General features: G+C 37.6%; 1 protein-coding gene across 1 annotated transcript; it reads right to left on the reverse strand.

Annotated features, from left to right (window-relative positions):
• Positions 1-6,018: 6,018 nt before the first annotated feature.
• On the reverse strand, positions 6,019-12,173 carry zfand5a (zinc finger, AN1-type domain 5a). The gene is made up of 6 exons (XM_051110425.1): positions 12,007-12,173; positions 9,133-9,291; positions 8,659-8,758; positions 8,410-8,513; positions 6,904-7,035; positions 6,019-6,812 (listed from the first exon to the last, which is right to left on the reverse strand). The coding sequence occupies exons 2-6, from the start codon at positions 9,287-9,289 to the stop codon at positions 6,664-6,666; spliced, it is 642 nt and encodes a 213-aa protein (XP_050966382.1). The 5' UTR covers positions 9,290-9,291; positions 12,007-12,173; the 3' UTR covers positions 6,019-6,663.
• Positions 12,174-15,436: the final 3,263 nt, after the last annotated feature.

Consider the following 15,436-nt stretch of genomic DNA (forward strand, 5'->3'; position numbering starts at 1 on the left):
AAGTTTTATTGTCATCCTGATATTTATTTATTTATTTGTGTTTGCTTGTTTCGTGATAATACACTGCAAAACAAGTATTTCTCTTACACACACAGCTCTCATCAAAGGCTCTTAGCTGTCTGTCTCACCTGTGTTTTCACTGTTCATGACAGTTCTCGAGTGGGAACATAGCTCTCAATAGCATTTGCTTCATGCCCACGATTTATTAGCAGCTAGGTTTTTATTCATGCTTCAAGACTAGACATGTTTTTAATGTAGCCTATAGAGGGTTTGCACTTACGTCACGATTTGGTCAGTTACCCAGATGCGTGGCCATGTTGGCGATACTCAGATGTAAACAACAGCAAGGAATGCATGGTTAATGTAATGCCGAATAGGTTGTTCTGCTAATTTATGCTGTCTAAACTAAGGGGGAAAAAACGTGTGGAAGCTGCTAAATCATAGAGAATGACTTCGTAAGCAGGAAAGGGTGCAATATTTTAACAAACTGAAGTTATTAGGTGGTAAAGATACATACAAGCAGTATTAATTAAGTAATTAGCATAATATTTAACCTACCTGACCGGAAATGATAAGAACAAACACGAAAGTTGTCAAGATTTTTGCCCTGAAAATCCTGGTTCAGTTTGGCCAACCACAAACCCATTTTGTTGCTCAGACAATTTTTTGCACTCTTCTCCTTGATTTGTTAGCCTATAACTTTAGGCAGTCTCCAAATGCTTTTTCCTGTCCGACCGATTATACAGTCCAAAACATGACAGAAATTGACCATTGACAGCAGCAATAACCAGCAAAATATGGGAGTTAAACCCCGTTTTTCTTTTTAAACACATAGTTAAGATATGTGGAACTGTTATATTCAGAAACTGTTGTATTCAGAAAGATTTTCCGCACAAGAGTAGGGTACTATTTGAATGAATTGGAATTAAATTACACCATAAAATATGCACTTTCCCTTACACATTCATATACATTTTAACAAAATCTTGAAAAGTTTATTCATGCATTTGTCAGCCTCCGATGAATTGGCAAAAATAATTGATAACCACATGGAGGCGCTAAGAGACTGTGTTTTACACCGCAGATCTAACTCCAGTCTACAGCCTTACAGCGATGATGTCTCAATTATTCACACTAATGATATTAGCTAAGAAAAAAAAACATTAAATATGATGTGCTTTAGTGCGTATGAGTCATATTTGCCTCATACTTTCACAATATCCTCATATTTGAGTCACATTTTATATTAAAATATCAGTAAACATGATTTACATTGTACAGTATCATTTTCTGTTAGTGTTGTAGATTATGCTGGTTTTTAATAATATCTTTTAAACAATTTTATACATTATATTATTTTATGCAATGCAAGCCTGTATCTTTTTCAGGTGAAGTCTGTTGCGCCACAATGCCAACATTCCAGTTCTAAACTCTCGGTTAGTCAGGTCTGTCTTGTGTGTTTGGAAAGTAATATCTAACACATTGCTCAGCAAGTAAATCTTGCTTTTATACTTTCATAATGAGATAGAAGTCATGAACCTTGAATATATATTTAGGTGTCATTTACAAAAATGTTAGGGACACATTCTTTGCTGATATATGATATAAGAACTAGAATGATGCCCCTCTTATAAAGTTACTAAGGGAATTACTTAATAATAACCCCATGAATTATATTAAGTATTAAAGGAATAGTTCACCCAAAATGAGTTTTATTAACAGAGTTAAAGAAATACATCACTTACTCAACAACGGATGCTGCATCGAATGGATGTCACCAGAATTACATGTTTGATACATAGAAATGTTTTGGACTCGTTTGCGCAACATCCTGTGCATATTTCTCTCCTGATTCAGACAAGATGACTGGGGAAAGCAATCTATCATAAAATGTTATTTTAGCTGGAAGTAATGGCTTGAAGTTAAAAACATCTTGATGGTTTTGTGTCTCACAAACATGCTGCTTTTCACTTCACAAGATGTTCATTGATGGACTGAAGTCGTGTGATGTTTGTATCAGCTGATGGCACCCATTCACTGCATCCAGTGATGTAATGCAATATTTTTCCAGATCTATTTAGATAAAGAAACAAACTAATCTACATCTCGGATGGCCTGAGGGTGAGTAAAATTTTCAGCCAGTTTTAATTTTTGGGGTGAAATATCCCTTTAAATAAAAAATGTATAGCAAATGAAATTGAAAACCGTCTGCTTTTGCGTTCTAGCCCAAGGCTAGACATCTAGCGAACAGCATAAAGTAAGTGTCCCCGAGCGAGAGAGAAGCAGAAGTGAGGGAGAGTGCATAAACACGGGAGTGAAAGACAAAGAGGCACACAGTTGGGAGAGAGACAGAGGCATGAGTAAAGCGCATGTGAGGGGGCGGAGCTTCGCACGCAGACGCAGTGGGAGCATGTGAATGGAGAATGAGGCGAGTCTGTGTCATATGCGGTGACGTCATAATACCCATCCAAACTCCGCCCCCTTCCTGCCGCCGCTCTCTTTTACAGAAGTGCTGAATCAGTCAGAGCTGGATCAGTCTGGCTGGGAGTTTCCTGGCTAGACCACACAAGGTACATTAAATATTTGTAACAGGCATACACAAGCACTAAACAACACAACTTTGGTGAACCATCATAAAGAACAGACTTTTGGCTATAAAATAGTTTAATGTCGCGTGTGAAATGTAATGAGTCAAAGAGGTTCCCATATCTGTCATAATCCCCTCTCTTCGTGTAATCTGTCTGACTGGCTGAATGAATTTTCCGTGTGATCTACGGTGAGGAACACAAGCAGCTTTGTGAGCCGCACCCAGACACAAGTTAAAGGGTGGTTTTACTCTGTACTGTTAACTGATTACCATCTTCCTGACTACGCCTCAAGGAACAAAAGCTCGGTACACACGAACCACAGCAGGGAACAGCATGGGAACGTTCTGGTTAAGTTGAGAAAGGGAGAACGTTTAAGTTTCGAGTTGTGTCGGATTGAAGCGTTTACTTGTTGCGAGGTTTTGCTGGGTCGAGAGAGATTGCGTGAGATCACGGGCGGAACTCACTGCCCTAGTTCACAGCATCTGTCATAATCTGGTTAGGCTTTGTGACAGGCCAGCCATTCTCCTCTTGTTTGTTGTACACAGCATAAAGCTGAAAAGCGAAGTTTGCTACTTTAAAGTTCTAAATACACTTTTTCTGTCAGTTTTAATTACCAGTGAAGAAATGAGGAAACGTTATGAACTTGAGCAGAAACGACCCATTTAGCATTTCACGTTTTTACGCTTGAAACAAGAAAATATATGCCAGTGGGGTAAGAAAAGGTAAATTTATTTCAAAGGGACAAATTTTATTTGTCTTATTTTAAGCACGAAGTTTAAGACTTTGCACTTACGTCACCTGGATGCGCGGCAATAATGGTGAAACTCGGATGTAAACAACAGCATGGATTGCTCAGTTAATGTAGTACTGAATACGTTGTTCTGCTAATTTGTAATGTCTAAACTATGGAAAAAACGAGTGAAGGCTGTTAAATCATATAGAGAAGGACTTAGTAAGCAGGAAATGGTGCAATACTAAAGTTAATAGGTGGTACGAGCAGTATTAAGATATTAGCCTAATATTTCACCTACCTGACAGGAAATGATAAGAACAAACACGAATGTTGTCAAAATTTTCGCCCTGGAAATCCTGGTTCAGTTTGATCAACCACAAATGCCTTTTGTTCCTCAGAAAATTTTTTGCACTCTTGATTTATTATATGTTTTATGTAGTCTATAGCACTCCAAATGTTTTCCCGGTCCAACCGTTTATTACAGCTCAAAACATGGTAATAACTGACCATTATTAGCAGCAATGATCAGCAAAATATGCAAGTTTTGTTTGGTTCAGTGGCATTGTTGACATTCAGTGCCGCCAATATGGACAACATATGACACGTCATGAAAACACTGTATATATGTAATTTTTCTTTACAAGTAAATGTTTCCTGATTTAAGAATATTTTGATATTTTTACTGGAAAACAAGACAAAAATATTGAGTAAGAAAATCCTGGCCATCAATATCCCTTTTGTGTTTATATTTGTAACATCAGATTAAATTCTAATGTGACTGCTGATACAAAGTTTTGTAACATTATGGCCCTTATGGCCTAAAACATTTTCTTGAAGTACACCCTGAAATTAAAGCAATATTTAAATAATTTAACCTCTCATTTACATGTTCACAGCACTCTGATGTCAGTTAATGGTCACACGGCACAGGTAAACAAATTCTTTTTTAAAATGATTAAAATTTTTGATTGAATTATTAGTCAGTTTAAAGCTGTTCAAGGACACCAGTTTAGTAAACTCCAATTTAAATTATTTAAAAACTACTTAAAACAAGAGTTTCAAAACTTCTGAACTTTCCACTCCCTTTCCACTATTTCCACCTCGCTCTCAAGATTTTCCCAAAACCTACGTTTCCTTGTTAGGACCATGATGCCCATTCATGTTTCATTCCTCGAAGCGCAACCTCCGTAATTGCTTAAATACGAAGCTCTTTCTTTAAGCTCCTCTGTCTCGTGGTTCTGAGCCTTGCCTTCTTCTCCTCAGCCAACCTCACGACTGAGAAGCCAATTTACTGCCTCTGACTCGCACAAGGATTAACGTGGGAAGAACATGAGGAACTCAGTGTGAGAACCCATCTGCTCCCCCGCTGAACAATTCCTACGTCCTGCTTTAATTCAGCCACAGGTCATTTACTGTTACTCCTGATAGAAAGTTCTAAGCCACACTGTTTTTCTAAACAGCTTACTTTCCTGTTCAACTGTGCCTCTTTGTATCCTTGGTCGCCCCTCCCTCTGACGCCTGTCTACTCACAGTGGCGTAGGCATCTGCCCTCAACATCTGTCACGACCCGTCACTGTGATGTCATCCACTCATACCGGCTTAACGCCCAGCCCCCTCTGTACAAATACAGAGAGCGAGCCGCAGACACTGACTAGTCAGAGTATGACAATAACACAGAATGACTGGAAGTTTTTCTTTTAACGGACAAAAGTGTACTTTAAAGACAAGACAGGAAAAGTAGAAGTAAATATCCAGCGTGTTTGAGTGAGGGTGACGCTGAGGGTTCACAGCAGCTGTTGTCATTCCTTAGAGGGTAACACACACCTCTCCAGCTGTTACTAGGTCAGGCAGGATTGTCAAATCTGCTTTGGTTGCGAGCACAGAAGTGCTAAAGGTTGTCGGGACAGCTGCCGTGAAAACAGGATGTCTGTGCGTCTGCAACCGGGACAGGTGTGCGAAACAAACGACATCTGAAAAATCATTCAGCTGTCAGGGAACCTACAATCTGGTTTTTCTGCTGTGTGTCATTCAGTATAAGGCGGCCTAGAATCTGCGTGATGTGCTGGAATTTCCCCCAAAATGACAACAGAACAACATGACTTTATATTTTCTCTTTGTATATTTTTATTTACAATACTTTTTTCTTTAATGCCAGGTAAAAGGATTAAATGCAATACATAAATATGAACATAGTAAGGTGTTTTTTCCATACAAATTTGCATATAACTAAAGGCTGAAATTAAACCTCAAACAGATACATACTCTCAACAGATACATCTTTTTTTTAAGGAAACCTCACTCCCTACAGAAGAAAAGACGTTTATATACACAATACATGCACTCGGACTCGCTTACATTAACATATGCAGACACACAAAAATGACAGGTGCATTGTGGGTGCATTTTAAAACAAACAAAAACAACGTTTCACAGACTCAGGTCTGACTTTATGCGTATACTATTGCGGTGTTATGAATGCACTGTCTAAGGAGGGTTAGCTCATCTCGCTTTGACAACAGGAAGAACAACTTGTGCGCAAATTTCCCCCCTTGCGCACAAATACGCTCACACGGAAACAGACCGTACCACCATACAGTCTTTTTTTGAAAAGTCACACGTAATTAACAGAAATAAAACTCCCAGACATCTGACATTCTAGAATGTGGGAAAAGAGCTTGTCTAGTACAGACAGAAAGAAAAAAAAAAAAAAATTACTTCTGATGAATCTCAACCTTTCATTTAAAAACAAAGAAAAGGTATGATGTCACAGTAGCAAGTTCACATTCTAAAATAATGCTAAATAAATGGTATTAACGACTGGGCGGCCTCGCATTCCAACTGATTTTGCTAGAACAGACTGTAATGATAAACTGCAGTTTAACAGACCGAAACATGCTGCACATATCATCAGGTAGAGCTCTGACACACCTCTTGAAAAATCCAGCGTCATTCATGATAAGTCAAAGGCGGAACACTACTTACTCAGAAACTACACGGCCACGTTTTGGCACAGAGTATCTGCCACTCCCATTGCTTGATGGCGGGAACAGGCAAAAAAACGAATATAAAAGCTAAAAATTTCCTGAAAGGTGTCCTATGCTTTAGAAAATAAAAAGAATATGCAAGATAACTAGCATAAAACACCACAGAGAGGAGAGCAAAACAAAACGGAAGGAAATTAATACCTATTCGAAAACCAAAAAAATCTGTCAAGATCGTTCATGCATGAGCCTCAGACGGTACAGTTCTCTCACTTTCCTCTTAGAGTGATCGAAAAACACAAGTCCGTTTTTCAAGTCGTCCATTTTATCCACCAGTGTTATTGGAGAAACAGGGTAAAGCTTATATTCTCTGGATCTTATCGGCCACCACTACGGGATTCTCCTTACGGATCTTAGCAGCAGCTTCTGCCTTGTAATCGTAAGTGCAGTTGTGCTTGTCTGAGTACCGGTGAATTCCACAGAACAGATTACCACATCGACAGTTGAAACCTGTGAAGCCAAACAAAACATAAGACTTCCGTTCACACACACACATACATGTATCACCCTAATATTACGATGACCAATCAATTAGTCTCACCTGTTAGTCCGACTCTTTTACGGCAGGTAAAGCATCTATTTTTCTTAGGTTTCGAGGAATCTGGGCTCTTGCCTTCATCGCTGCCCTGAGCCACGGGGATGGGGGAGTAGGACGAGGTGGGCTGTGTTATGACTGTGGGAAGAGGGTAGACAGAAAATTCATTCAAATGAAATACTGTGGCATGGGTGGATTCTGAAAGCAGTCTAAAACTGATTTGAGTATGGTTGCAATTTTATTGGGCTGTTCTAAAATAGGCTCTGCCACAGTTTCTGTCAGAACAAAGTTCTTAACACTGCATGAACTTAAGAATGTCATCAGTAAACAGCTCACACTAAAACTGGAGCAGGCCCAAAGACAGTCCATTTTAGTACAAAGAACTGAGAAAACAGAGCTTAATGTCTGAAGGCCTAAATACCACAAAGTTGACAGTGCTTCCTTTGATATTATCATTGTACATGTACTGTGGTATAAATAAACACTCCTTGTGAACTTGAGTGATCATAATGAGTAATAAAACAGATGAAGAAGTCATCATCTCGCTCACTGCTGTAGCTACAAAAATTTGAATATGCATTCAGACAGCACTGTTTTGGTTTATTTAGATGCATTTTTGAAAAATTCAAAAATTGTTTTAAGTTCTGTAGACTTTAAATGATAATGAAATGTGTTTAGTAGATTTACTATTTAATTCTGCTTTATAGACACTGGTGAGAAATCATGAAATCAGTTACAATCATTTCATTCTATTGACAGCATTCGTTTTAATAAGAAGCTGTGTATAGTTTTGTGAGATATTAAAAAAAATATTAAAAATATTTCTAAACGTCAATCTCAGATTAAACTTTAGAAAATGTAAATGTTTTTACAACAATTTGCATGTTACATTGGCATAATAAAAGCCAGTTCTGTATTTACATTTTTTAATCATTCAATTAATAATTTTGTAAACAATTATTTGTGACCCTGGACCACAACACGTACATTGTATGGGTCAAAATGATTGATTTTTCTTTTACGCCAAAAATCATTAAGATAATAAGTAGAGATCATGTTCTATGAAGATATTTTGTAAATTTTCTACCGCAAATATATCAAAACTTCATTTTTAATTCATAAAATGCATTGCTAAGAACTTCATTTGGACAACTTTAAAGGTGATTTTCTCAAAATTGTTATTTTTTTGCACCCTCAAATTACAGATTTTCAAATAGGCCACATATGGTCCTATCTTAACAAACCATACATCAATGGAAAGCTTATTTATTCAGCTTTCAGATGATGTATAAACCTCAGTTTCATAAAATTGACCCTTATGACTGGTTTTATGGTCCACGGGGCAGCTTTCATTGCTATAATTTTTATAAATCATTGCTATAGTCGATCGCAGAAGAATTTTCATGTTTGATGGTCCTTCACATGAAATAGTTTAAAAAACTCTGTTAGACTAAACAAGAAGCTCTGGGTGTCTACTTTAAAATGTATTTGATCATATTTATTTGCAATTACCTGGTTCAGCAGCCTCAGCTTTAGGAGACAGGGCCTTTTCGTCTCGAGAAATGCTCATTTCTGTCATCTGTTGTGTGACTGGTAAAGAGGTTGAAGGAATACTTCTGCAAAAACAAACAGGCGGGGGTTTTAGCGCGCACTGGCTTTTCTTGAAACACAGGAGATCATTCAAACGTCAAGCAGCTATACATAAAATGCATTCTCTCTCATTCTGAGGTTTAACAACAAACACACATGTGAAGTACTTACTCTCTCATGGTATCTGTGCTGGGTGCAGGTGAAGGCTCTGCTTTGTTTATGCTGGCTTCTAGTCTCTGTATAGCGGAGGCCTCTGCTGAGGGGCTGCCAGCTGGTCCAACAGAACACAAAGACACAAATCACAAACAGTGCACAGGTGCAGCTGTGCTACACTATACAAAAGGCCTGTGACACAAAACAAGTGCAGCTTATCGTTACAATTGCTCAGGGAAGACCCTGCCAGAGACCAAGAAAAGGATTAAGTTCTAAAACAGCTCAGAGTAACATGCTATCACTGGGTGCTGGTGGCTCTGAAATGCTTCACAAGCAGTAACCATGGTCTGTTATTGCTGTAGCAACTATAATATCACCAGTGAATGAGAGCCCTTATACCAAAGTATAACCATGTTGTTTGTGTGGTCTGTAACCATAGAGAGCTCTATCTGGGAGGTTAGACAAACAGGTTAATGTTTCAGTGTGACTTACCCAGGGGGCTCATGGGACTACGATCACTGCTTTGCTGTCTGTTCAGGTGCTCCTTATAGCATACCGAGCACATGCCATTGGTCCTAGGGTTGCCATAGAAACCACAGCCTGTGGTACACAGTATAGGCACGGGACTCTGGTTTGTCTCTTGGGCCATTGCTAATGTATCACAAAAGAACATGGAGACAGAACAAGAGTGGTCTTGTTAACAATAACAGCATTGTGTTTGGAGGAGACCATTGTTTTAATGGTGCACTCAGTAAGTTTTTGTTTTACACTTAGCTTGTACATGTTTACAGTTAGCAAGTCAATGAGGTATAGCTATTCTAAGCTATTGGTATCAGACTGGCACTGCTGTCGAAAGCTGCAGTATCAGTATCTGGATCGGACATGAAAAGTGATATTGATCTATTCTTAGTATGTGTAATGTGTTTGTTGTTATATTCCTTAGCTTGTCCATTTTGTTTAGATGTACTTTTAGGTTTATTTCTGGTAAAGTACCGGCTAATGGTGCTATGGAGTGTTTTCACAACGTGTCATTAATTGGCCATACTGGCGGGACTGAACATAAACAATGCCACTGAACGAAACTCGCATATTTTGCAGATTATTGTTACTGAAAATGGTTAATTATTGTCAAGTTTTGGGCTGTACCAATCGTTCGGACAGGGAAAAACATTTGGAGTATTATATACTGACAAAAGTTAACACAAGTCAAGTAGAAGAGTACAAAAAAAACTGTCTGAGGAACAGAAGGTGTTTGTGGTTGACCAAACTAAACCAGGATTTCCAGGGCAAGAATCTTGACAACATTCGTGTTTGTTCTTATCATTTCCATTGGTGAAATATTAGGCTAGTATCTTAATTAATACTGCTCGTACGCATCTTTGCCACCTATTAACTTTAGCTTATCAAAATATGTCACTGTTTCCTGCTTACTAAGTCCTTCTTTATATGATTTAGCAGTTTTTTTTCCGTGGTTTAGACAGCATAAATTAGCAGAACAACATATTCAGTAGTACATTAATCATGCAATCCATGCTTCTGTTGACTTCCCAGTATCGCTAGTATGGGTACGCATTCTGATAACTGACCAAATCATGACATAAGTGCAAACCCTCTATATAAAGTATAAAGAGTTTTTTTAAAAGATTGAAACAGTTGACAAACAAGTCTAGACCACATAACAAAACAATACTAACAGACACAACATTCTTACTGTTTTTTTAAGCAATTTTGTACAGTCATGTGACCTCAATATGGCGTCACCCATGAGGGGGACCCACTCCATGTAGAATAAAAGAGCTTTTTCTAGAAGACTGTAATGACAGTTTTACAAAACTATGATTCATTTCCTCGTGCAAAATTTAATTTGCAAAAAAGTTACCTTGTGCACCTTTAAAGCTCAAGAGTTATCTAAGTCTCTAAACGTGGACACACCGAAAACCCCGCTATAATTAAAAGATCTTGTTTTATCCCAGCCAAAAATAAGACACAAGCTTCTCAACCACCCTCATCAGGACAACGTAATTACAGTCAAGTCAACCGACTGACCGGACTAATACCGTGTTCTGCTGTATCTATTCCTAACCACAAACTGAACTCTCTTCTAATCCGTCTGTCTGTATCTCTAAATAAACTCCACACATTAAACAGCACGACACAGGCTCTCCCACCTAACCATGACTAACCAAACGAGTGGGTGTCAAGCGTGATATGCAATTTCAGGAGGCAATAAAGGTGATACATTAAGCCTACATCTCTAATCTGGCATTTTAAGCAAAAGAAGCACAAAAGCTGTTCACGTGTTCAACCATGCGAGTGAAAGCATCGCTACCAGCTGACAGACACCAGGGATCAATAACAGCTCACGGACACTCCAACAGTCGATGCTGGCGGTTAACAGAACTTTAAACCACCACTCAACCGAGAATTACAGGTCATTTAACCGTCTACATGACTGGGCAGTCGTGTCCGGGATGTAAAAGAGCGACTGTGTCTCAAAATCTGGCGAGCTAGACTGCATTTTGGGGTATCATAATCGTGTGGCTATCGAAGTAGGAAGCCTACTTCTGTCGAATCTCGCAGACGAATAAACTGGGTGGATGAGAGAGAACAGAACGAACCAGAACGGCGAGTAAAGCCAAAAATAGCAAGACATAAAATATCATGACACATCCAAACGCAAACATCGCGACTACAGAGCAGCACTGGCTTTGTTTAATCTTCCTTCTTTGTCCTTTTGCTCCAGGATTTCCTCCCTAGACAGACAATCTGTCCTTTGAACAAGCCCGAAACAAAAAGCTAACTGGCTTAGCCAGCTGTTTGTCTGAGTAACTAGTATCATATACCACGAAAACGCGAACAACTGAACGACATTTCCTCGAATTTAAACGGACACGGTCGAACAATAAACAACCCACAGCACAATGAAAATAATCCGTTGAGTTGTGTGTCTCTTTCAGAAGCCATTACTGAAGATCATAGTTTATAAAAGCAAGTAAGCACAGACAATCGATTTATAAATTTATATACAAGACGAAGGAAACTTGGCGATTGTCTGGCTGTGTTTTTGCGGGCAGCCGAGTCACGTTCTGGGGCTTGTGATGTTCATGAAGGTGCTGCTGACAACTTGGGACACTTTGTTTTTTTTAAGGACCCACCCGTCGAACAAAAAAAAAGCTCGATACCTCAGACAACCCTGGCGATTATAGATCCGAACCAGCGGTTTAACCCGGTGTGCTACACGTCCTGAATCGGTAATCGTTAATCGCTCCCTTTTTTCGGGGTCAACCAGTCTTTCCGTGATCACATCGTCAAACCTTTCGCGATTATCGCCTAAATAAAATGCAAACTAAACGATGTAGCGCTTACCTCGAAGACTTTTAAAATCTAATCGGTCGATGAATGCCGGTTAAGGAACAGGAACTCTTCGAAAAGGAGTTTGTCTTCCTCCCGAGGCTTTGTCGGTGATGTAAATAAGTAAATTCCTCTCCCGTCCTCTCCCGAGCTCTCTCTTCTTTCACTCTGTTTGTTTCCTTCTTTAGTAAAGGGGAGTGACTGATAGCGTCATCGCAGACAGGGAAGGTTTTCATTGGTCATTCGACGCCCGTGGGCGGGGCGTGGTACTCAGAATCCACTTTAGGTTTGCCACCTACACTGATGACGAAATCATACCTTCCTGATGAAAGTCTCCCAAGCCTGAAGACACCAACAAAGTCAACAGGCTCATGAAACGAAGTTATAAATATTTAGTAGGTATTTATTGTGTTATACCTATTGTATTTAAATTTTCTTAGGTACTTTAAATGTTTATGTGTTATCTGTCCAACTCTGTTGTATTACAACTCTTTTTGTTATTGGCACTACAACTTTTGGCATGTGTTGACACTGTAAAGGAAGCTGCTTCTGATGTACATATGGTATAATGTTGCACAGATGTGTCAGAGACGCATTTACATAGGAGCTCCAAATGCAGAAATTATGAATCTGAGGTTGTAAACAGGAGAATATAAATGTTGAGATAAAATGATTAATGGAAATATGACTGTATACATTGTCCATTGAGGAACTCTTGAGACATTTCCAAGAAGTTCATTCACTTTATCACCTCTGTGCCTGGAAATGTGGACAGCTCTCATGTGTTTTTGCACTACACGCATAACTTATACTGTCAGTCAGCAAACTCTCGGATGAACTGTACAAACCCACTAGCCTTTGAGCTGGTGTGAGAGAGATTCCTTTCAGTAGTGTAACCCAACTCAGTGTATCCTGAGGGTGGCTTTGTACATAAGCAAAGACAGAAGCCGCCTAGTTGTTTCTGAGAAGAAGAGTTTGAAGTGGAGGAGGGGGACAAGTTTAAAAACTGCACATTTAGCGAAAATAAACCTGCCTGAACTAGTTTGAGTTTGGTTTGTCACACTGTATGTGTTATTTGCATGTATGTGTTGTGAGTGCAAACATGTCGTACAAGGGGAGAGGCTTAATCTATGGGATGTTTTACCTTTAAACTGATGTTTTTGGTGTGTCGTCATTGCTTAAGTAGAGATCCCAGCCCATGTCAAACAAGGCAAACACCATGGGATTTTTGCATGTTTATTACAACGCATAGATAACAGCAGGTCACCCTATTCAGTCCAAAGTAAATGTGTGCAATAAATGTAGCCTTATCTGCATGCATTTGTGAGCGTACAGAACCTCACTGAATTTACATTATGTATTTTGCAGAAGCTTTTAAATATCCATTTTGTGTATATGTAATATGTTTTCCTTATATACATACACTTTATGTCTTTATGGATCATTTAAGTCAAGAAGTAGTTTTGCATGTGATTTGAATACCATTCTTGCTTCTTTGGAAATTAATCATTTATTAGATGCACATTTTGTTTTCATATTGGACAAACGTGGTGGACAAATAGATATTATATATTTTAACCAGGACTGTGGTGAATAGTAAGGTGGGTTTCATTCCGTACATTTATGCTCTTACATGTCATGAGTTGAAACCCAAAAATCACAATCGTGATTGTTTTATTTGTTTATATTTTAGCGTTGCTGTGTACTTTTGAGTGTATGCTCCTGTGCCATAAAGTGTTTGTTAGATTGCCAACTGGGTCAATAATAGAGTCATAAAGTATCAGCTGCTGACGCCATTGTGTCAAGTGTGTTGACCCATAACAGCATCAGAAACACAAACACTAACATTCAGTGTGTTTTCACTTTAAGACAGTGATCTAATGAGTGTATATTGCATTATCTTCACAAAAACATCCATACACAATTACTCAGCTTATTCTTTATGAGGTGACATGAATGAAACCTGTTAGACTAGGTAATATAGTCATTTGCTAATCAAAATGCTTTATTATGGGATGACCGAAAACCATTAGTGAGTCAAGGTTTTGACAGTTCACAAAAAAAATAAAAAAGGTATGTTACTGAACATAAATGGAAAATTTTTTTAAGCTAGTTGCAAAAGACAACATTTCTCATTTTCATTTAGTTTAACTTGATAATAAAATAACTAAAACTAAAACAAAAAATATATACAATACCAGTCAAACGTTTTTGAACAGTAAGATTTTTAATTTTTTTTAAAGTCTCTTCTGCTCACCAAGCCTGCATTTATTTGATCCAAAGTACAGCAAAAACTGAAAAATTTTGAAATATTTTTGCAATTTAAAATGCATTTTAAAATGTAATTTATTCCTGTGATCCCAGCTCAATTTTTAGCATTATTACTCCGGTCTTCAGTGTCACATGATCCTTCAGAACTCATTCGAATATGCTGATTTGCTGTTCAAGAAACATTTTTTTATTATTATCAATATTTAAAACAGTTGAGTACATTTTTTCAGGATTCTTTGATAAAGCATTTTTCTGAAAAAAAAAAAAAAAAAAAAAAAAAAAAAAAAAACATTTTTAAAACCATTTAAAAGCTTGGAGTCAGTATAATTTTGGAGGGGAAAGAAATTATAGAAATTAATACTTACATATAGCATTGCTTTATATTGATCAAAAGTGATGATAAAGACATTTATAATGTTACAAAAGATTTCTATTTCAGATAAATGCTGTTCTTCTGAACTTTCTATTAATCAAAGAAGCCTGATAAAATTCTGCTCAGAAAGTAGACTGAAATTCTACTTTCAGAAACCTGAAAAAAAAAAAAAATCCTACTCTCAACTTTTCAACATAATAATAGTAATAAATGTTTTTTGAGCAGAAAATCAGAATGTTATAATAATTTCTGAAGGATCATGTAACTGGAGTAATGATGCTAAAAATTCAGCTTTGAAATCACAGGAATAAATTACACATTAAACTATATTCAAATGGAAAACAGTTATTTTAAATAATAACAAATGTTTCAAAATTCTACTGTTTTTGCTGTACTTTGGATCAAATAAATGCAGGCTTGGTGAGCAGAAGGGACTTCTTTAAAAGCATTAAAATCTTACTGTTCAAAAACTTTTGACTGGTAGTGTAGACATATAGAAAACTAATAAAAATGACAAACTCAGAATTACTTTTAACCAATTACAATAAAAATCTAAAAATAACTAATTCAATATAAGTACAGATTTTACTATCAGTGTTAGTCAAAACTAACATTTATATTTTAAAACAACACTGCAACACAACACAAGTCAGGTACTATCACAATGCTAGTATTCTAGAGTGATGGAATGTAGTTAAATCTATGAGATGTGCTGTTGAAACCGGTCTTTGATTCATCCGTCAGTATCCCACTTTATTTTGACAGCTTCTTCCTGCTCTTGTAGTTGTTTCAAGTATGCTT

Source organism: Labeo rohita, chromosome 5 (genome assembly GCF_022985175.1).
Source record: "Labeo rohita strain BAU-BD-2019 chromosome 5, IGBB_LRoh.1.0, whole genome shotgun sequence".
Taxonomy (NCBI): Eukaryota; Metazoa; Chordata; class Actinopteri; order Cypriniformes; family Cyprinidae; genus Labeo; species Labeo rohita.